General features: G+C 33.3%; 2 protein-coding genes across 3 annotated transcripts in view; one reads left to right on the top strand and one right to left on the bottom strand.

The window, feature by feature from the left end:
• Positions 1–9750: 9750 nt before the first annotated feature.
• Positions 9751–17806, top strand: LOC137932034 (uncharacterized). The gene is made up of 8 exons (XM_068775589.1): positions 9751–10370; positions 10454–10992; positions 11462–11803; positions 12152–12293; positions 14417–14558; positions 16492–16603; positions 16723–16859; positions 17663–17806. Exons 1-8 carry the CDS (start codon positions 9751–9753, stop codon positions 17804–17806), a joined length of 2178 nt encoding a protein of 725 aa, XP_068631690.1.
• A 1259-nt stretch (positions 17807–19065) lies between these two features.
• RpS19a (Ribosomal protein S19a) overlaps positions 19066–22068 on the bottom strand; it is a 51210-nt gene continuing 48207 nt past the window's right edge. The window contains exons 24-27 of one of the 2 annotated variants that reach the window (XM_068773195.1): positions 21891–22033; positions 20923–21134; positions 20307–20501; positions 19066–20037 (exon numbers count right to left, since the gene is read on the bottom strand). In XM_068773195.1, the coding sequence (XP_068629296.1) occupies positions 19976–20037; positions 20307–20501; positions 20923–21134; positions 21891–22033 (612 nt within the window). In that variant the 3' untranslated portion in view covers positions 19066–19975. The remainder of the gene's footprint in view (positions 20038–20306; positions 20502–20922; positions 21135–21890; positions 22034–22068) is intronic. The other variant, XM_068773212.1, reaches the window with a different exon arrangement.

Here is a 22068-nt window from a genome sequence, read left to right as displayed (position 1 = left end):
TATAGTTGTGTCTCTTTTTTTCATTAAATACTACAAATATTTAGGCCTGAAAAGGGCTATGCTCGAGATTTCTCAAGAAGATCAGAATCAGTACGAGATCAATAGACGAACAAAAGTAACCGAAACAGCCCAGCAGGCTGGTAAGTTGACTAGACAGTGAGCATACCACCTATAGTGTAGAACCGTTCGCTGTTTGAGGGTTAAGGTATGGATGGACATTTCGGACCTTGTAAAGATCGTTTGTAAACACGGGATGCAGACCACTTCCTACCGTTCCTATTGCTATTCTATGGGAAAGGCCTATGAGCCTACTACAATTGAAATTATATAGCAAAATGTTTTTATACGAAATTTAATTTAGCATACAGAATAATAAGACATTACATAAAAATTAAGATATATGTTCTTTTGATGCTTATTGATTACTGACGCGATATTAGCATACAAGGGGAGTTCCTGTGTACATTAAATTTATGAGAAAGAATGTCCAAAAGATCCTACAGTTGAAATGGTGACGATGATAATTTATATACCTGTTTATTTTCTTAAACGTTACTTTATAACATTAAATAACATAACTTTGTGTAATAAAGAAATAGATTGATAGAATATTTAGTTTCTAAGTCAATGACATATTTAAAATATCCAGATAATGACCGCAGAAACAAAAATTTTAAATTGTATGTTAATGTTATCTATATTGAGAGTGTGAACGTATGCAGCACGTACATAATTGAGTTAGCAGTACATCGTAGATTCATAATGAGCAGAGCGAAGCTCTTAGTCGAAGCAATTAACCCACAACGAGCTTCGCGAAAGCAATTTTTAGCGGTGAGAGTCATGCTGTGCACAATAATTTATTAACTTTCCCGCCGTTTACTGCCTTCGTTAGGTTTATCAAGGCAATTTAAATAGAAATTTAGGCTTCATTATGGCTTTAGCTGGTTGTTCGTAGTTTTAAATTTATTATCAACAAAAGATACATAAAATAAAATACAAAAAGATGATTTATTTAAAGATATTCATAAATAATATTAACACTACAGACGTAAGACGTCCACAACTAGACATAGGCCTCTCCAATTGATTTTAAACAAGACTGGTTGAAAGCTGCTTCGTCGTTTCAGTGAGCATAGACACCCACTGCAAGGCCCTGTCTGCCCCCAAAGATATCTATGAGGTGTTTTTCAATAATCGCCACGCTTTTCTGACGGGTTGGCAATTGCAGTGTGTTATTATCATACACAGAGGACACGGGTACCCATCCTCTGCAAACTTGTTTGTAAGCAGTGCCAATCTTATATGATTAATAAACAAAGTGAGAATTATATATAAGACTGTATCACGGGAATTGAACCCGTGACCTACGGTCGCAAGTTTCAGTCCTCTACCGCTGGGCTTCCTTGCTCGTAGCAGCGACCTGCTTCCAGCGTTTTTCGACGATTTTAATAAGGTCTTCTCTGCCTTGTGGCTGGACGTCCTCCTAACTGCGCTTATTCGCCTACGGATTTGCTTATTCATGTCTATGATAATGAAGCATAAATCAGGTATCCTATTCAAAAACCTGTATCCGTTCATCTAAGATAGCTTGGTATTTATAGCCACTACTGCCGCAATACTCTGTTTAAAATAGTTCTTACGCGTTCGAATTTAAATTATAAGTATGATTTGAATTCGGAGGCCATCAATAATGCTACCGTCGTCTTTGCATTTGGGCTAATTTTTGAGAAACAAATACGTGCGCGAGTGATAGTTTCTAACCACCGGCAAAACTCATATAAACTTTTCATATAACTTCCGTCCGTACAAAACTATGTCTTAATTCTAACATAGTTAGATAGTGCAGCATATACGATAATCTGAACGCGAAAACGCCTAGTCGCAACATTTTTGATATACAGGTTTCGAATAGAAGTGTTTCGCTTTTTTAGTTTATTACAACGCGTAATTGTAATGTATTAGCTTATAGCTATTAAATAAATAAATAACATCAAATATTACAATTTCATCGTTCGACGAGTTTATTATCGTAAAAAAAGATATTATATATATTTATCCCATATACTAGCTGTACACTTCTCTTAGACAGTTCTTGTAAACTTCGGTATTATTAAAAATTATAGGCTTGTCGCAGACCAATAAAGATTAAAACGTTTTTGAGCGTGTCCCCTATATTAATTGATTTAATACATATACCCTAATAAATAACAACGATTAATTACAGTAATAACGTTTTTATTCCTATACTACATATGTTTGTTAATAATTCCATTATATTTTACCAAAGTCCTTTAAAAAAAGGCATATTATATTATTTACATAGCTCCGCCTGAGCAGGTCAAACACAAAATATAATTCAAAACCAAACACAAACATTATAAGGGGGTACAATTATAGTTTATTTGCTTTTATTCATTTACTCATGTCATCCTATAGACGCCCACTGCAAAGCACAGGTCTCCCCTAAAGATCGGCCGCCTCAATGACCGGTCTTGCACATCCAGATTTATTTTAATATTACTGTTTAATGACATTCTACCACGCCTTTTGATTGTCGTCAAATATTTCACAGCCAGGAACAAGTGTTTTAAATTAATCAATGGTTTCTATGGAGAACGAAAACTTTTTCCTATTTCCCAACATTTTTTCTGCGTAAGAACCTTTCATGTGCCATATCTAATAAATAAAAAAGCAATTTGCCGTATTTGTCAACTCGTTCCCGAGTTTTGCGCAAAGATTGCTACGAACAAAATTTTAAAATGACTTTGAATATATAAAATTTATAATTTGCTAACTATATGTAAATAGTATATACTTGAACACGATAGAAGCCATAAACCTAAGCTAATTCATATTTAAATACATATATAATGTACAATGCAGGTCAACGTACATAGATCGTCACGGAGTTTCATATAATTACAAAGTGGAATCATAGTGTGAATAGTTTACCAACTACCACACCTGCACCCAGCGTTTCCCGTCCGAAGTAGTGATATATAGCGCCATTTGTTATAATTTAAAAGCTTCGGAAGTTCAGCCGGCAAAGCTTCCCATGTAACAACTTACAAGTTCGTCGGGAGAGATTTTATTACAATTTTTAACCACTGAGTACGGAACGCGAGTCACGCCGATATTGTTTCAAATCACCGTATATGAAAAACTCAGTAAACGGATATACTTTTCAATAAACGAAAAATAAAAGTTTTGTTACTAGAATGAGTGTATGTATGTTCCGTCTTTTTCTTTACAAGACATTTTCATTGTATAATAGACATTGAATAATTAAAAAAATATATTTCATTGAAACAATGCACCTAAATATATATTTATACATACATGGTCTTGCCATAAATACTGTTACAAAGAAAAACATTTTTTTTATTGTTCGTAACATTTATTATTATTACGGTATATGAGTTTAATTCATTAATATAAAGCCATTAACAATACATAAAGTATATTCGAAGTGGTCTCCATTGGTTGCAATATAATCCTCTAAACGTTGAGGCCAGTTAGAATAGCGGCTCGCACTCTTTCAATGGGAAAATTCTGCACTGCAAACCGTATGGAGTGTTTTAGTAACTGCAAATTATCATGGCGATATAAATCAAAATCCAGTGAAATAGAATCCGGTGTTGTTGACGGTCTTTAGCTCTGAAGAAGTCGGGATATCCGATTCTAGTCAAGATTGGGTGGATGGAGCTTTATGACCCGGCGCCAAATCGTACTGGAAGAATCATTCTTAGTTATTGAACACGGCGTCATTAAGGAACTTAACTGCACCGGTGTTTTCATATCTTTTTGTATCACAAAAGTATGGCCCAGTCACTCCTTTATAGCTAACAGCCCACTAAACCATCACTGAAGTCCCACGTAGTACTCAGTTGACTAATTACAGAGCTTCTTTAGAGATTTCACCTAAACGGTAATTTCATTTATTAAAATATTACTCAACTATAAAAAAATTCTCAAAGAAAATTTTTCTGTAACCTCCCTTTGCGTACTGCTTGAACATTCGTTTTCATTTTACCACCCTATTCTTTTTTAGATATAATGATTAGTTACGAAATGTCCAATGCGTCTCTTATTGGCAGCAAATCATCTTTTAAAATACACGTATAGTTCTTGGTATAAATTCTTTTGCTTTCTTACAGGATTTCTTCGAAGTGTTCTCTTACTGCTTAGATTGTCTTTTTCGTACGAACACTACGTGGACGTCCCGATTGTTATCTAGCACAAAGAGAGGAGGTTCTATTATACGAATCGATTACCCGTTACACAAATAATTCACTAATACCAATCATATGGAGGATGTTAAAAATGGCATATCGGCGCGAAAATAAGTAACCGCAATAAACAAACATATAAAAGTGAGATATTCCAAATTTAAAAATATAATTTTTTTTAATTATATCAGTATTTATGGACTGACTAAGTAGACTACCACCCGATTCAAAATGATACTTATTGATTCAACGAAAAGAACCTGGGGAGAAACTCGATAGTTATTCTTTTCGCGCCAATTTTACATTTTTTTTTGCTATACTCGTATGTCAATTTGTCACATAAAAATTAGGATAACACTAAACCCTGTTGTATCGTGTTTATCTTCTGTACAATTTTTGATACAAAAATATGCTCTGTTTATCAATCTTGTCTAAAAATTTGAATTTTGTCGCAGATCAAAATTGCTTCTGGGATTTTATTATAAAATCGTGTAGGACAATTTCCCACAAACTAATTGACAACTTGTGTTTGTCATCAGGTTCAGTCATATTTTTATGTACATATTTCACCTTTCTCTTAGAAGCATTAAATTTTTTTATCTACTATATTAACCTACGTAAAATAATATAATAAAAAAATATACTTGTCCTTGCTACGCTAAAAATGTATTATGTATATAAAGCTATACTAAAATAAAAGTATGTGTCATCAATCTTGAATTATTTTTGTTACATACATGTTAAATACTAACTAAAGTACAAATAGAAAAGTAAATTGTAATTTACAAGAATTAGTATATACAGTAACAACTACAACTAGTATATCCTCCTGGGCCTGCTTCCCGGAAGTCCTGTTTACGTTACAAAATCGGCAATTATAATTTCAATATAGTTGTTTCTAATTTATTTATGAATTGAAATAATGTAAAAAGTAGATTAATGGTGTTTTTCAAAATGTATTTGTTTCAATTTTTCGTATATTATATACCACATGGAGTTTTATCACAGATAAAAGTCAATAACCTTTGAAAACAAAAGACGTTTTGCCGAGAACAACCAGAACGCTAATGAACTCAAAGTCGGGACAGACCAAATGAAATATTTTTCAGATAAAAATATACAATTCCATTTTATTTTCGTTTTCCGGGTGTACTTTGTATTTTAAAGTTGTGATATTAAAAATCATGTCAGTAACGTTAGATATACATCTAATTTAATATATGTTAAACTAAGAATATTGAAAAAATGTTTTAAGGTGGCCTTGGAATAAAAATGTTACGATTAAACTTTTTGTAACGCTATTTCTACTTAAAGGACTTGTGTAAATATAGATAGATATATCCTCTACTATATTTTACTCTGCGCTAATTAAGCATTATAACACAAAAGTTACAAAATTCTAATTTTTTTTGCCCAAAATAATTTGGGTCTAGTAATTTAAACAAAATTTTAATCTTACCTACTTGTCTTAAACTTTAAGACACCTTTTTAAAGATATCGATAATTAAAATGTAATAATATGCATTAAATTGGTAATATCGCATAATCTAAATGAAGATGGAGAGTAAACGATTCCGATAAAGTTATTGAACATTTTGGTTTCTCGTTTTTAACAATAGATCCGGAACGACACTCGATACACTGGAATTGAATGTAAATATTTGCGGGCGGAATTGAAAACGATGGCCATAGTCATTCGTCGCCAATAAAAATTCATTGTACAACGCAGAATGCAATGAAAATCTTTATGATTGTATTCAATTGCAATCGTAAAACTTATATAATCAAATAAATACAACGTAAGAGAATAAAATACGTCAGAATGTAAAAAGGCAATTTTTCATTTTCATAATTTTGATATATTACTAATAAGAGGCAAAGGTTCTTGCGAATATTTAATTTTGATTAACTATTTATAAAATTATTTTATAACATGTCTTCAATTTTAACATGTCTTTTATTTAAAACTTACTTTATTGCGAGGTTATTTAAGCTATAATTTAACTTAATTATGTTTATAATATATTATTTGAATATCAAAAATGAATATAACACGAAAATTTTATCATTATATTCTTGTACCTATTAATTTAACTTCTTTGTCTCACAAAGTCATGATTTAAAACAGATTTATGCAGACCAAATCTGTGTTTCAGATTTTCTCACGTCCCATAAGATACACCCCAATCTTTTTTCCGAGTAAAATCAATTTCCAAAGGAATGTTCGGTCTCTGATGCCGGATACGTAAACTAACCTTTCGAAAGAAACCGATCGGCCAACATATTCAAGCAATGTTAAGAATTTCACGAATTCTTAACACTTATTCTAGTAAACTATTCATAGTGACTCATCATTCATCATCATCAATTTAAACATAAAGCATCAACTTCTGTTAATTGATGCAAATTCAAGTTACCTCTAGAGGTATGTAAGCGGCAGACCAGGAGAGGTGGAAAAATAAAGGTCACGTAGTAGCTGAAATAGTACGTACGCGATTGACAATACGCACATTGTCAATCGCGCCTTCCTCCGTCTCAAGCACAGTAAGTCCACTTGTGGGCATAGGCCTCTGCTGTAAATTTTCAATAGTACCGATTTCAAGCAGCCTGCATACAGTATCTTCAGGCATCAGAAGATAAATTCGTCTTCGTCCTTGCGAACAGATTTCCTATGCTGGGTTTGCTGATCCGTGATCGACTCAACTAAAAAGTCCTGTATCAACTATATGCAGTATTTAATAATTAAATTATTAAGAACCATAATCAGCAACGAAGTTCCCGGTTCGGAAGAAAAATAGATGAAACGAGCATCGCCTCTGTACAGTGGCGTACCTAGGGGGGGGCGGTGGGTGCGGTCCGCACCGGGCGGCACTTACCTTGGGGCGGCATTTTTTATATTTACTTATAGTTGTAAAAAGCAACTTATTCATTTTATATTTAGAATTTTTTTAACAATTTCAATCAGTGTCGCTAGTTGCGAAAGAAGCTTCTCAAAATTGAAGTTGATAAAAAATTATCTTCGTTCCACAATGAGTCAATTAAGACTACAAAATCTTGCAATATTGTCAATAGAACAAGAAATTACAAATAATATAAATTTTGAGAGCATTATACACAATTTTTCTGGTATGAAAGCTAGAAGAGTAGATATTATATAAATATATTTACGAGTGCATACAAATATGTCTAAAAAAATTACTCTGTGTATTAATTAATATTGATTAAATAACTTAATAATTTATTTATGTGTAATTAACACAATTTATTTATTTATTAATTTATAAAAACCACTATTTGATTGACTTATAATAGGAAGGGCGGCAAACTGGAGATCGCCCCGGGCGGCAAATTTCTAGGTACGCCACTGCCTCTGTAATAAAAGATGAAAGATGCAAAGCAACCTTCCTCGGCTACTGCAGGGGGATTATTGAAAATGTAATTTAGAGGAATAAAAGTCAGTATTAATGCAGGGTCGGGTAAGCAGATTTACATGAAGAATAAAAAAGTGTAACTGTAAGTATCAAAATAAAATAATAAAATAAAATGCCAAAGAAAACATTGTTTATATATATGTAACATCAGTGATATAAATAAAAATTAAAGCGTTCCAATAATGAATATTGTAATAAACTGTGATAAAAACCCTGTAATGTGATAATTAAACAGAGGATGAAAAGCGAAGCAAAGAAGGAAATTAAGAATAAATGAATTTAAGATTTTGTGATCTACGACAGAAAATGAATGAATAATAATATGAAGTTCGATAGAAGAGAATGACAATAAAAAGAAATGTAAAAAATATTATTAAGGGCAAAAAAGTCCTAGTCCCAAAAATGCGAAAGGGTTTATGGGAGGTCTCCAATAACGGAGGCCTTCTGTCGATCTATAAATAAATGAATTGATTCATTAAATATTACGGCTGCTGTGCAGTATTTAATTAAAATTAAGCCGCACGATTAAATTTTGTTATCCGGAACTTCTGTAAAATACAAAATGAAAGACTACACCCACTCGTAACATTATTGTAACAATTATAATTAAATAAAACACAGTGAATGTTTCTGTTACATTATTAACAAACTGGTACGAGTATCATTGTACCACAGATAAAATCACGATAATAACTTAAACATGTTCGATGACAATTTGCAAATTAGAAAACTTACGCACTGTAACAGTTCTTGTAATAACTTAATCAATTTACACAGTACAGCTAGCCAAAAAATTTCGATTTTTTAACTTCACTAAAAATTACTAAAAAGTTTAACAAAGTGATCATCGTTATATATTTAAGCTGCAATAACTGTGGTGTTCGAATATTTAGGAAATATATATTCTCGGGATTAATTTGCTACCAGTACAGTTTTCACAGTACGGGTTTCAAACCTAGCCTAATATATTCATGCTCTTTAGTTTTTAGTTATTTTATGATACATTTTTAAACTATTATTATCATCACTACTGCGGTAGTATGTCCACTACGATATAGCCTTCTCCTGTTGATTTCCAATGGGACCGGTTCCAGAAGACCACAGACATCCAGCATCTAACCACCCTTACGAGTTCCATTATGAGCCTCTTCAAAAAGGTCTTGTTTAAATTTTCAAATACACCTAAAAGAAATAAAAGAATTTTGACTGCTTGCCAAAGATTAGATTGTAATAAGTCTCTTTAATTAGGCCGGTATTGCAATGATTAAACTAAAGCGATATGGTTTAAAAATGTAAAAGTAGTAGTCTGGAGACGAAAGCCAAGTTAGGAAGTGGATGTTAAAAAAAGAAAATAAAGTATGGAAAGGTGGCGTATAAAAGAAAGATGTGTGAAAGGTACTGTGGACGACAAAAGATGAGGACGAAAATAAAATAGTCTGTAAAAAATCTTTTGAAAATATTGTCCCTGCGTACCTAAGACAGGGGTTGTACGAGAGATCTCTAATAACGGGGGCCAAATAAAGAAAAGAGAACTTACACCCCCGCTACCTTTACAAAATCAAATTCAAAAAATAATTAGTTATTATAACTTTACATATCTGTCTATCATTTATAAATAAAACATTTACATGAAAATAAAACAACGTCCCTTTTGCCTATGGACCCGCTTTCGCCTTCGTACCGGTACCTTTTTTATTGAGATACTTTCCCGTGATTTAGCAGATGAACATAAATAAATGACATAGATGAAATAAAAAATTTGTAACCCTTGCCACTAGATAAATGACTCCCATATCGAGTTTATTTTATATTCATATACAAACTGTACAATGTACAAAACCGTAGCAGTGCAGTGAGTGACCGCAAATTGCCGTCACACGAAGTAGCTGTAAACATAAAGCGTACTGATCGCAAATCAGCGTAATTGTTGTGGAATAAAAGATGGGCTAACAGCGAAAAAAATCATTGAAAATTACCCGATAATTGCAACATTCACTGGGTTTGCTGCAATATCCTGCAGCTTTTGAAACAGTAAATATATGAATTGCGCGCATTATGCGTGTTGGCACTCATAAAACACGACGTTCAAAATGCTTATACAACTATTCATTTACTATTTTACGTTAAAAGTGACACTAGCTCAAATAAATGGCGAATTTTGGAGGTTGAACGATAACTTGCCGAAATTAAATAACGTGAAATCATCCAGGTCTCAATTTGATAAAATGGATTTGGACGGAAGGTTTGATATCGAGGCTAAGACTAAAGCAGCGCTTAAGGAGGATAAATCAGTTGATAATGATACAAAATCAAAAGAAATCGAAGCTACTATTTCTTTAAGAGATCATAGTACTCTTGCAACCTCTAAAACAAGAAATAGTTCGGAAATAAATATAACACAGAATAATAACATAGATTTTGTTAATAAAATTAAGAAAGAAATGAAACATTACAATGATGATATCTTTAATTTTGTGTACTCTAATGAAGAAGAAAACATGAAGAGAGGTTTAAGCAATAAAAGCGAAATCTCAAATTTTGTATCAATACAAAATTCTACAGATAAAAGTGTTAACAAAAGTGTGCTGCTGAATCATAAAATAATACTTGAGGCAGAAGAGGAGGTACCGTTATCAGAAAATATTTGTACTTATATGAAAGAAACGGAATGTTATCGTTGCAATGGTTCTCCCTATGTACCGAAAGTAGAGTAAGTAATTTATATTCACTTTAGTTATAAGGCTTTAGTTATTATATTTAATTAAACATTTAATTTTTAACATTGACTTTTAGATCTAACTTCTTGAAAACCAATTCACAACGCATTTGTTGCATACTTCCAATAACAAAATATAAATCTTCAAAAGTGTATTTACCCGATCGTATTCTATATTACAACCGATTAAAACGATCGAACGATGAAAAAGATATCAGTCCAGCTCTTAAACAAAGGAAAATTCTAATGCAAAGAAAATACGGAGCACAGACAAGCAGTACTGGTCCTACTGCAACGACATCACAAAAAATTGTAACTCCCGACGAAGAATATATAGATCCTTATTGGAATATAAAAAATTCAAATTTAAAAAAACAAAATACACAGGATCAATATGAAACTGGAAGCTTTAATCAAGAATATGATAACGATTATATCTATAACGACTATTATACGGCAGAATTGCCAAAACCTAGCCTTGTAGGACTGTATTCCGATCACAGACCTGCAAGTTGGACATTTATTTACCCAAATAAGGGATTTACATATGGAGATGTGGATAGCGTTGTAGATGAAATCCAACCATCTGGATATTCAACTATAGACCCTAGATTAGGTAATGAATTTTTTAATAGATTAATGGTTGGATAGCAAATTAATGTATTAATATTTGACGGAAAAACAACCTCAGCAGCTTTTTTAAAAAAAAAAGAACGATGACAGCTTCTTGAGAAATCTGAACACGTGACCCATAGGAGCGATGGGATCCATTTTATTTTGATGCCTTTAGTCCATTGTAATTTAAACCCATCAATGAAACTTACAAATATTTGTCTACTCTCAATAAAAACATTTTGACGATCAAATGTTAACAAAATATATATCACTTATTCAATTTTACTACGCGGTTTCGCCGATATACTTATTTCTTTACCGAAAACGAAACATTCGATATTGGAATTACACCCAAATTTATGTAGTCTGTTGGAGTGAAAAATTAATTATTTTCTTTAACTGAAGTAGTAATAAAATAATCATAATAACTATTTAACCTACTTTTTAAAACTAAAAATGTTTGTTAACAGGTGATGTTTCCTCTACTGCCTCAAATTCAGAACGCAGACTTCTAAAATTACCTACTAATTCAGAAATTATGCCAAATTCGGATAGTGAAACAGTTAGATATCATTCAAATCCAGATTTTCAAGTACTACAAGGATTTAAACTTTTAAATTTAAAAAAGAAAACAAATCGCCCATTGCGTAACTTGAGGTGGTCTTCGACAACAGAGAGCTTTGCAGACATGGTTGAAGAATCTCGGTTTGAATCGAACATTGATAATCAATACAGTGATTACTCAGGGATTGCAAAGAAACTGTACACAGACTGCGGTAGAACACAGGAAGATACTCAAAACTACAGTTGTGGTAAGTAATTATATATTAATCAACGTAACAGAACAAGTAAATATTAATATTGCACAAGAGTAGAAAACTTTAAGAGTAGAGATAGGTTCTCTAATCATCATGATGATGATGACATTTGGCTGTAACGGATTTTTTATTAACTCGAATGTATAACTAAATATAACCGATGGGATAAATGTTAAATAAGGGGATAATAAATTGCACACAGTTTTGTATAATTTTAATTTTTTTTTTAATCGACTTTGGCAGGGTGTATCGGCTTCTCACGCTTACATCTTGTGCTCTGTATCAAATCTAATTTAACATTATCATGTATTTTTGCCTTAAAATAAAAATTATGTATTACAGAGAATGCTTTGGGTGAATCATTAAAAGGAACACATCCTTGGCTGTTATTAGTTGTTCTAACCAAGAAACAGCAAAACATTCTTTGCTACGCCACTCTGATACATCCCCGCGCCGCCGTCACTTCCGCAGACTGCACTTATGGGTAAGAAAGAAAATTATTTTCATATTTAACATATAAAGCGTGGTGTTCTGTCTCGGATAGCTTTGACACACTTGTAACAAAGACCATTTATGAAGATTCATCATCTCGCTTACGCAATGGTACGCACTACCTCTTTCACGCTCACTACGAAGACACGTCAAGAAGATTAGACTGTTTTACCGACGACTCCTGTCAGATATCATCGTCGCATATATGTTATTGAAAAATGAAGCAAATGCAATAATTAAATGTTGCCAGATGGTAGATGCTATTTTAATGTCTACAAAACATTAAAATGTTTTAAGACTAAACTATTTGAAAGTTGAATTATTGCCATTTTACTAAGACTAGAAGACTTACCTGTTATTACAAACTAAAAAATAGTAACGGAAGACTTACCTACTCTTTATGGCTAAGAATAATGATAAAATTCCAAAAGCACTTACCTTGCAACTTAAGGTGCCGCCGCGAAAGGACAATACAAGACAAAACAAGTGAACCCCATGCTGTAGCCAAAAGACTCGAACACTAGTGACCCACCCCCACGAATTTCATTCAATGACTTAGTAAATTCAATAACTGCATTCAGTGGACATGACGAATACAGTATCGACAGTTGGATTAAGGAAGTCGAAGATATGGCCGTTTTGATGCAGTAAGGCAACTCTTTACGAAATGATATAAAGGATTGGTCAACGTTGAAGAAAGCACTTCAGTTCCAGTGCAATCACGCATAAGAAACTTGCTGCTCGTAAGAAGAAGACTGAGGAAAACGACCAATTTTATTTTCTCCGCATGAAGGATTTGGCCGCAAATGGACCGTTCGAAAATGATGCAATAATAGTATATGTGATAGACAGGATTCACCATTCACAAAATTTAATAAAGCAATAATGTATGGAGCTAAAGAATTTTAAAAGAAACTAGATCTATATAAATTAAAAGAAAGACTCCAGCTAAAATTGCAAAAGTTCACAAACCCTCGTCTACATATAATACGGGTAAAGGACAGAAGATATAAAATAAGGAAAGATGCTATATTTGAGATAGTGATCATCAATCACTTAACTGCTCCAAGGGCATCAAGTGTTTCCGATGCAACAATTTTGGAAATATCTCGAACGAATGTAATAATACAATAATACATAATGAAGCAAATAAAACATTGAAGATTCAAGAGAACGACGTCGGTTGCTGTTCCACTCCCTAGAAGGATATTATCATCAAAGACATACCTTGCGAATCCCTAGTAGAAACAGATAGTGATGTCAATCTATTCAGAACATCCCATATTAATATGATAAATGGTGATGGATCAAATTACAAACCAGGGCCGAGAATCCGTCTCACGGGAATAACTGAAAATGAAGTTTACACCAAAACTTCCTTTCTACCACCACACTACCTTCTACATTGTGGATGACTATGCAATATCTGTCAAAATAATAAGAGATCACTACAAAAAGAATCTTGTACCCGACGACGACTTACTATGATGTTGATAATGACTTAAATATAAAATTTAAAAGATGGTATAAGTTACACCATCCAAAGAAAAGATTTCTGTCGTTGTAAACCAATAACGATTTGCTGGCTCGTAGGTTCTAAGAAAGACAAAGCAATCAAATATTTTGTAATGAATAAAGAAACTGATAGTGGCTTAGTAAGAAGGCGAAGTATTACTCATAGCTAAGAAAAAGGGGACATTTAAAACACACTTTGATAATTAGATCATAAATCAATTACAGAAGCTCCGTACTTTCTGAAGACCTTACTTAAGAAGGCTTCATTTTTTTTTTAATTTTAAGGGTCTAATGGTGGGCAGTAGCTGTAATATATAAAGGGAAAGTATCGGCTGTTCTGTTTCATCAGTTGGTAGTCAACGCTCATGCTCATGCTCTCATTTTCTCGACCCCCATGTCGCCGCTCTTTCCCAAGACTCGGTACAGCGGTTTCGGTAGCACTTAAACTTAAGATACAGTGATGGTTCACCTTTATATAGCATATAGACTTAATTGTTATTACATTTTGATGGAATTGTCATAATAATATAGCTATCATATATAGCTTCATTTATCATGTTTAATCACATGGTAAACTTACATATTGTTGTTTATTTTCAGGATGTCCCCGGGCGAAATTACTGTAATTGCTGGATTGTGGGATCTTAGGGAAAAAAGATCATATTTACAGTATCGCATAGCCACAGTCCATGCACATCAACAATATTTACCGGGAAAACTCGCTTATAACATAGCCTTACTGGTGAGAATCTTTTACATAATTTATATCTTCAAATTTATTTTGTGTATAGTGTATATTGACGTAATTTGAGTAACAATGTTTCAATCATCCATCGCGTGACTGTCAATATTAACTGCCCCCGCAGTTATATAGGTAATACTTAGTCTTGCCATAATTATTATTACAACGGAAAACAGCATTTTTTGTTCTACGTAACATTTATTACTATTACAATATATTAGTGTAATACATTAATATAAAATCATCAACAATATATAAAGCTTATTCGAAATGGTCTCCATTGGTTGACAGACAAACATTAAACATTGAGGCCTGTTATCAATAGCAGCAAGCACTCTTTGAATCGCAAAATTCTCCACTGCGAATCGTATGGATTGTCTTAGGGACTTCAAATTACAATGGTGTTTAGAGTAAACTTAACTCTAGATCATAATCCAGTGGATTAAAATCAGGACTAGATAACCTGTCTTCAGCTCTAAATAAGTCCAGAATATTCATTTGTATCCAAGAATAGGTGGATCGAGCTCTATGACCCGGCGCCGAGTCTTACTGAAAGGACTGTTCTTGGTTATTGCACATAATTTTGTTAAAGGACCTTTTAAAGAATGGTATTTTAATACACTTGTACCGATGTTTTGATACCTTATTTACAAAAATATGGCTCTGTCACTCCTTTATATTATAACTAACACCCTGCCAAACAATCACTAAAGTGGGATAATGCCCACTATGTCCTCAGATGACTAATTCTTTAGAGCTTTCAGCATAAATACGGTTATTTTGTTGGTTAAAATATTGCTCAATTAGGTTCTAGGTGCTATCTTCATCTCCCGTGATAAAATCTTTTGCTCTTGAATTGCATTTGTTCGAATTCTCTCCGTTACTACTCTTATCGTCTTTTTGGTACGAACACTGTGCGGACGGTCAGATCGTTTTCTGTCATAAACAGAAGTGATGTCGTTGTACTTATCAATAGCCGGGTATACAAACATTTGACTTATACTAAACGTATATAGAATGTTTTATAAGTTGTATTTGGCATCGTACCTACCTCGTGTAATGAAATCACAGTGATTTGTTCTCTTTGTCACCCTACGCCATTTTATTATCACAAAATATTTTTCAATACACTGGCGCAAAAATAAGAAAAAAAAGGGATTCCAAATTCAAAGTAATACTTTGTGTACTCTTAAGTAGAAGAGTATTTATTGCCAGATGAGGTATAGCTATTTAATTATGTCAATACAAGCATTCCGTAAAAGAAAGAATCAGTCCTATTAGAAATCTATCAGCGGTGGAAGATCTATAGCTGAAATGATGATTTCGCATGACAGCCATTCAACTTACTTTTTAGGGTACATATCGTACTCCTCAAATAATATGTAAATTATCTAAGAAAATAAAATAATTTAATTAAAGTTAGTAAGCAAATCAAACATGTCTACCAAAGATATTTGTTTATTAACATTAAGTGTGCTATTACTATTAGGGGATTTTTTCTAGGGTAGGTAGGTCTTGAGATAGTAACAACACGAAGTAGAAGTGTGTATATTAATTCATATGCCCGTATTTATACGGACGTAAATGAACAATTTCATTTTTGTGGAATTCCCCTTTTTCGATGCGCCGCTGACAATGACGCAATGTTACCCCTACACTATCAACTTTTTTGAACACATTACATCTACCTTGGTAGCCCTTGTTTACTTTCGCCAGCTACATATGTTGTTATTGTATATATATTATTATGTGCACTCGACAGTAACAAACAAACTTTCACTAGATGACTAATTCAGACAGACTCATTTTTAACAAATTGTAAAATTTTCCATGATCTCAATGTAGCATGTTAAATATAAAATGATTGTTTTGTAGACGAGATAAATAAATAAAATTAAATACGATTCGATGGTAATTTATTTTTAATATTCAGCACTGGAGACGACCAATGAGACTGGATTCTCACGTACAACCTGCATGCGTCGCTTATGAACTAAATATTGATGAAGAGTGCATATTTGTGGGATGGGGCGGGTATGACCAAGGTATGAAATTCAATACGAATATTAAAATTGAATACTATTTTCTTTTATTTACATAAAGTTTGCTTCGATATTCGATTGAATTGTAAACTTTAGCCATTTTTTTCTGCAACTATTCACAGATATAAGACAACGTCCACGTTGGCAAAAAGCATCCATTTTGTTACCGGACAGTTGCGATGAACGAATTTCAACAAATGACCAATTTATACTACCAATCGACACATTTTGTGCGTCCGTTAATTCCAAAACAACTGTTGTAAGTATAGCTTTTAAGTATTTTTTTATAGTAACATTACACAATTCTTAATTTGTATTTGTTTATTTTATTAATATCTAGTCATTTTTTTTCATAATATAATTAACCTAAGATATATCCACATCATGTACTTGCACAAATGTACGAGCCATGGAGAAGATTATGTTCTTCTATTTCTTTACGGGATGAAATGAGGAAATCCATTGACGAATGAAAGTAGCCGACATAGCTCAGTGGATTGGCAAATTGATGAGTGAGTAAGAAATTGATGGGGGCAAACGAGAGATGATGCAGTATGCAGATCACATACAGCGCAAAATAGATGGCCGAAGGGTCATTATGGTTCTGGAATGAAGACCACGGAGCAGCAAGCACAACGTAGTACAGCCAGCATTAAAATGGACCTATGACCTGGTTAAAATCGACAGACGACTGTGCATACATTGGATACAGGCCGTTGTCATCGCTTCTATTAGGAATCTTTAGAATAGGCAGGATGTAAGTTCAGCAGTAGACTTCCCATAACTGAAATGATGATGACAATTGTTTAGAGCTTCAAATAAGTGATCACGTTACGTTTCTCTGCCCTTTATATCGAAATGCTATCTCTTAGTGCGCCCAGTAACAACCTAACAGCCTGGAAGTTCGCAAGCCGGTAAAATAAAGTAATCTCTCACGCAAGAGTTTTAGCGGGTGTCCCCGGGTTTAATTAATTATAATTATAATAATTATTATATATGTATTATTGTTTATCTATTTATTTAAGTCTCATAGTTTGTAATAATACGTGTTCAATTTCGTAGACCGGTCCAGGGGGTCCTTTGTTGTGCAAGATGGACGGCGTATTCTCTGTTGCTGGAATTGCAGTTTGGCGCAACAACGTCGTCGTACTGATGCAGCCGCAAGAGTGGGTAACACGTGCCATGGCCACCTTAAGGATCCAATAACGTCACCATTGAAGGTATTCACCAATAAGTGTCTAATTGCAGAAATTTATTGCAAACATTATTTTGATATTTTTATCTATTTATTTAAATTTCCAAAATTTACACTTATTGTCATCTACTTGACATAGATGACACTATGTGTCGATAGACATATAGCATTTGTTTACTTAAAAAAGATATGTGTAACAAATCCACACATTAAAGCCCCCAAAGTTTTCCCTTTTTTTGGTTTTCCCTGGGGTTCAATGACCTTATATAATATACTCCATGATGTTTTCTTTGTTCATATAAAAGCTTTTTTATATTAAGGACAAAAATTTACAGTATTTTTTATATAATTCACCACAAAAACTAGTCGTTTGTATTGCTGCTCACATTAATTTCAATTATTATTAAAACATCTTTATTTCGGTTTTACGATGTACATATGTATATATCGTCACAAACAATAATTTCAGACAAAATTCTTACTTTTTCTTCAAAACTATTATGAAGTAATGTAGTAATGAGAAATGCAGGCCATTACTCTTTTATTAACTATGAAATCTTAATATTAAATTATTCTGAATCGCAACTTCTCACTGATGTTTAGTTGGACACATAACTGTGAAGTTGCTTCTATCTTTTAAAACACTAAGTCGATATCTAAGGTCAATGAAACGCTAAATTCGCAATACGTTCCATTGATTATATCGCGCTTCCTTCCCTAGCCAATCTGTATACTGTAAAAGTTTGTTTTCTTTTACAATTATATGGGTAACTACTGGGTGATTTATCTGATTTGTTTTCAATTAATTTACAGCACACATTATTTAATAGTTTCAATTGTTAAATTAATTGTTGTTTACTAATTGTTCCTGCATAGTTTGCAATAGTCGCATTCATCATTATCATTTCGGCCATTGGACGTTAGACATAGCCTTTCCCCAGATTTTAGATAGAACCTTATAAAAAAATAATGGTAAATAATGATGATTGGAAATAGGTATAAGTTTTAAGCTTTTTTTGCAGTGAAATGAGAAAGCTTTAATAGCTGTAATTAACTACATAACTATTCGTAGCTAGTACTAAATAAAGCATAAGATGTGGTTACTTTCTATTACATGTTAGACTTTCTCAACTAACCCTCAATTATACTTATTCCAGCATTCAGCCACTATTATAGGCTTGTTTATATTTGTTATCCACTTCGAGAAACTGACACATTTTTTTACTTACTATAATATATAAAATAAAACAATAATAAACTTTATTCATAATGTATTTAATTCTTTTATAATAATTATCTGTTTAAACCTGTGGCCAGCCTCGTTACAATCTAAATATACGATGTTTATTTTTAGCATAAATAAAATATCAATAAAAATTTTAATACTAAACCGATTTACGGCATTCACTTAAACATACAATTTGCTAGAATATAACATAAGAAACGCTGCACTACATATTTAGGAACTAAATTACAAAAACAAAATTCCTAAAACGGGAATGTCGAGATCTAAGGGGCAATTAATTCTATAATTAGTTCAACACTATACATATAGCATACATTAATTAAGATTGTACTTATTGTAATGTACAAAAAGATCTTTGGTGTCGAACTGGGTTGCTGGTCACATAGACAATATTATAATTTTAATTAGAACAAAACATTAAACTACTTATGTCTTCACATAATACAAAATTAACAAGTCTTACTTTACAGCCCATTTATGTCACTTCACATTTGATAACATTAACTAAAAGAAAAGTTTTAATTATTTCGTTGTCACAAATGCTCTGTCAATAGTGACAATAATACTTTGAAATATCATTAGTACAGAATAAACGTTTTAATGTACAACATGGAATCAGACATAATGAATAAGAAAGAATATATAAAATCAAATTATACATAATAGCTGGTTTTAATAGTTATCAACGAATAAAATACAATAATTACTTGGCATTTAACCTCGCACACATAGTTTAATCTAAAATGTAACAAATGTCAACTTTTAAACTACAACCATAATGAAATACGAGAACGTTACAATATGTTTTTAACATTTTTACAATGAAATTTAACTAATATTTTTTATCGAGTTTTCTACAAAGGAATTTAACATAAATAAATAAAAAAATACTAAAATATATGACAAGATTTCGTTACATCACAACGTTGCAGATTTACGCGATAACCAGTGGCTCGTCGTCGGAGAAACCTTGAATTGGAGGCACGTCGTCGTCGTCTGCAATCATATGGAACTTGTTAATTGGACGAATTTATTAAAAAAAAACTAAATAAAACATGTTATATAAATGGTTTCATATTTATTCACTTAAATTTAATCACCATTACCAGACCCGTTTGAGCCCCGGGGTAAAAAAAAACTTTTGATCATATGTTTGTGAACATTTAGGTGTTCAATTTGTGTAACAATCAAGTGCAAGGAGCAAACATGTGCATGTAACAATGGTGTGTATGTATATATATATATATATAGTGTGCGAGACATACCATGCTCGATGGTGGCCTGGCCGCGGCGGCTGTCGTAGCGCGGCGTATGCGCAGCGAGACGTAGGAACGAGCGCGCGAGGCGGCGGTGGCGCAGCGCCGAGTGCACCAGCCCAGCGCCCAGCGCTGCCGCTGCCACCACCACTGCGCCGCAACCCCACCATAACGCGCTCGAACTCTTCGTCTCCACTTCCATTCCTGAAAACATAGAAAAAAATTGTTTAAATCATCATCATGTAGCCAAAACACAACCACTGCAAAGCAATAGGCCCTCCTGCAAAATTCGCTATGATGACCGGTCTTGCACTGTCCGCATCTAGTTACTTCCCACAACATTGACCATATCATCCGTCCACTTAGTGGGCGCCTACCCAAGTCTACGACCTAGTAATCGCCAGTCGAGAACCTTCCGGCTCCAACGGCCAATGTCACTTCAAATGACCAATTCTTCTACCAAGGTCGGTAACCTTGGTTATTCTTATCGCTGGGGTATATAGAGACAGACGACCTTTTTAAAGTCATTCATCAGGTCTTATTGGAAATCTAAGGTAAGGCCTACGCCATTTAAAAAGTATGATTATAATAAGAGCGATGAGAGTAATAAACAAAGTACACATACCTTCCATAGTCAAAGTGTTGACTTCACTGAGATCGCTGTAATACCCGTCAGGCGTTATCGCGCGTACACTCACGTACAGCGGACCAGACGTTCCGGTCGGTACAGTCATCAACAATGGTGACCTCTCCGCCTCTTCCACCATCATATTTTCGGTCGGATGAAGTAAATCTTCTGGAATTTCTTTATCCGATACTATAATTTGATATTTATGCCTGAAAAATATAATTTTCACTGTAATTCCAATTATCGAAACATGCTGTGAAATCAAGGCGCATTTAAAACCCTGGAAGAACATCATTATAAGTTCAAACTGATTCTAATTCCAATCAATTGGCAGAAATTCATTTCTCTGACATAAATCTTCTTTTATACCTACACAAGCGGTCACTTTATTTTAACCTATGTGGGTAACACCGTGAATAAATGAGTATAGATGATTTCCTAGAAGAAATAACACGATTACGCAACAAGGAAAATTACTTTTTTAAACTGTTGTATCTGAAATAGGCTTAGTATAACATAAATATACAGGCACGAATTGCGATACATTATAAAACATGTAATATACGTGTTAAGAAAAATAAAAGTAAGATGTAAATAAACACAATTTAAAACAGATAAAATCTTTAACAAAGCAAAGAAATAAAATGAATCAAACAAGCTAAATCTACTAATTATAGTTATTCGTTGAGTGGCGACGTAAGTGAACCGAGGTATGAAAGGAATACAAAGAATGAAATCGAATGTAATTATTTGTGACAAATAAAAGTGGAAATGTATGGCATTAAGATGGAAGAAAGGAGAGTATGGAAATAATAAAATTGAAGTCAATAAATTATTAAGTTAACTGTTATTGCTGTCAACTCAGGACAGGGGAAGTACGATGGGCTCCAAATAGCGGAGGTCAATAAAGTGGTGACGAGATGGCATGAATCAGGTAAAAATAAATATTTAAAAAAAGTTTGTACTTGGGCGCCTCAGGTCCATCAGGGTGTTGCCAGTTGAGCACGAGATGTCCGTTTGGTGCAAGCCAAGCCACCAGCCCGCGCGGTGCTGGCAACTCTCCCGTCCTCACGTCTATGCATCGCTTAGAAGCACCATCAACATGCGCCTAGAAATATTTAAGAACTGATTAAAAACACTGAA

This window comes from Battus philenor, unplaced genomic scaffold, assembly GCF_028537555.1.
Source record: "Battus philenor isolate CCGP_79_NKW_IND1 unplaced genomic scaffold, ilBatPhil1.0.hap1 SCAF_11, whole genome shotgun sequence".
NCBI classification, from domain to species: Eukaryota; Metazoa; Arthropoda; class Insecta; order Lepidoptera; family Papilionidae; genus Battus; species Battus philenor.
This window is presented reverse-complemented; position numbering and strand designations above follow the sequence as displayed.

Excerpts from the sequence above, each read along its gene's own strand:
- LOC137932034 (XM_068775589.1), top strand. The coding sequence starts at position 9,751 with ATGCTTATACAACTATTCATTTACTATTTTACGTTAAAAGTGACACTA. Across the intron at positions 10,371-10,453 it reads CCCTATGTACCGAAAGTAGA|ATCTAACTTCTTGAAAACCA; the intron begins GTAAGTAATTTA and ends ATTGACTTTTAG. Across the intron at positions 16,604-16,722 it reads ATGGGGCGGGTATGACCAAG|ATATAAGACAACGTCCACGT; the intron begins GTATGAAATTCA and ends AACTATTCACAG.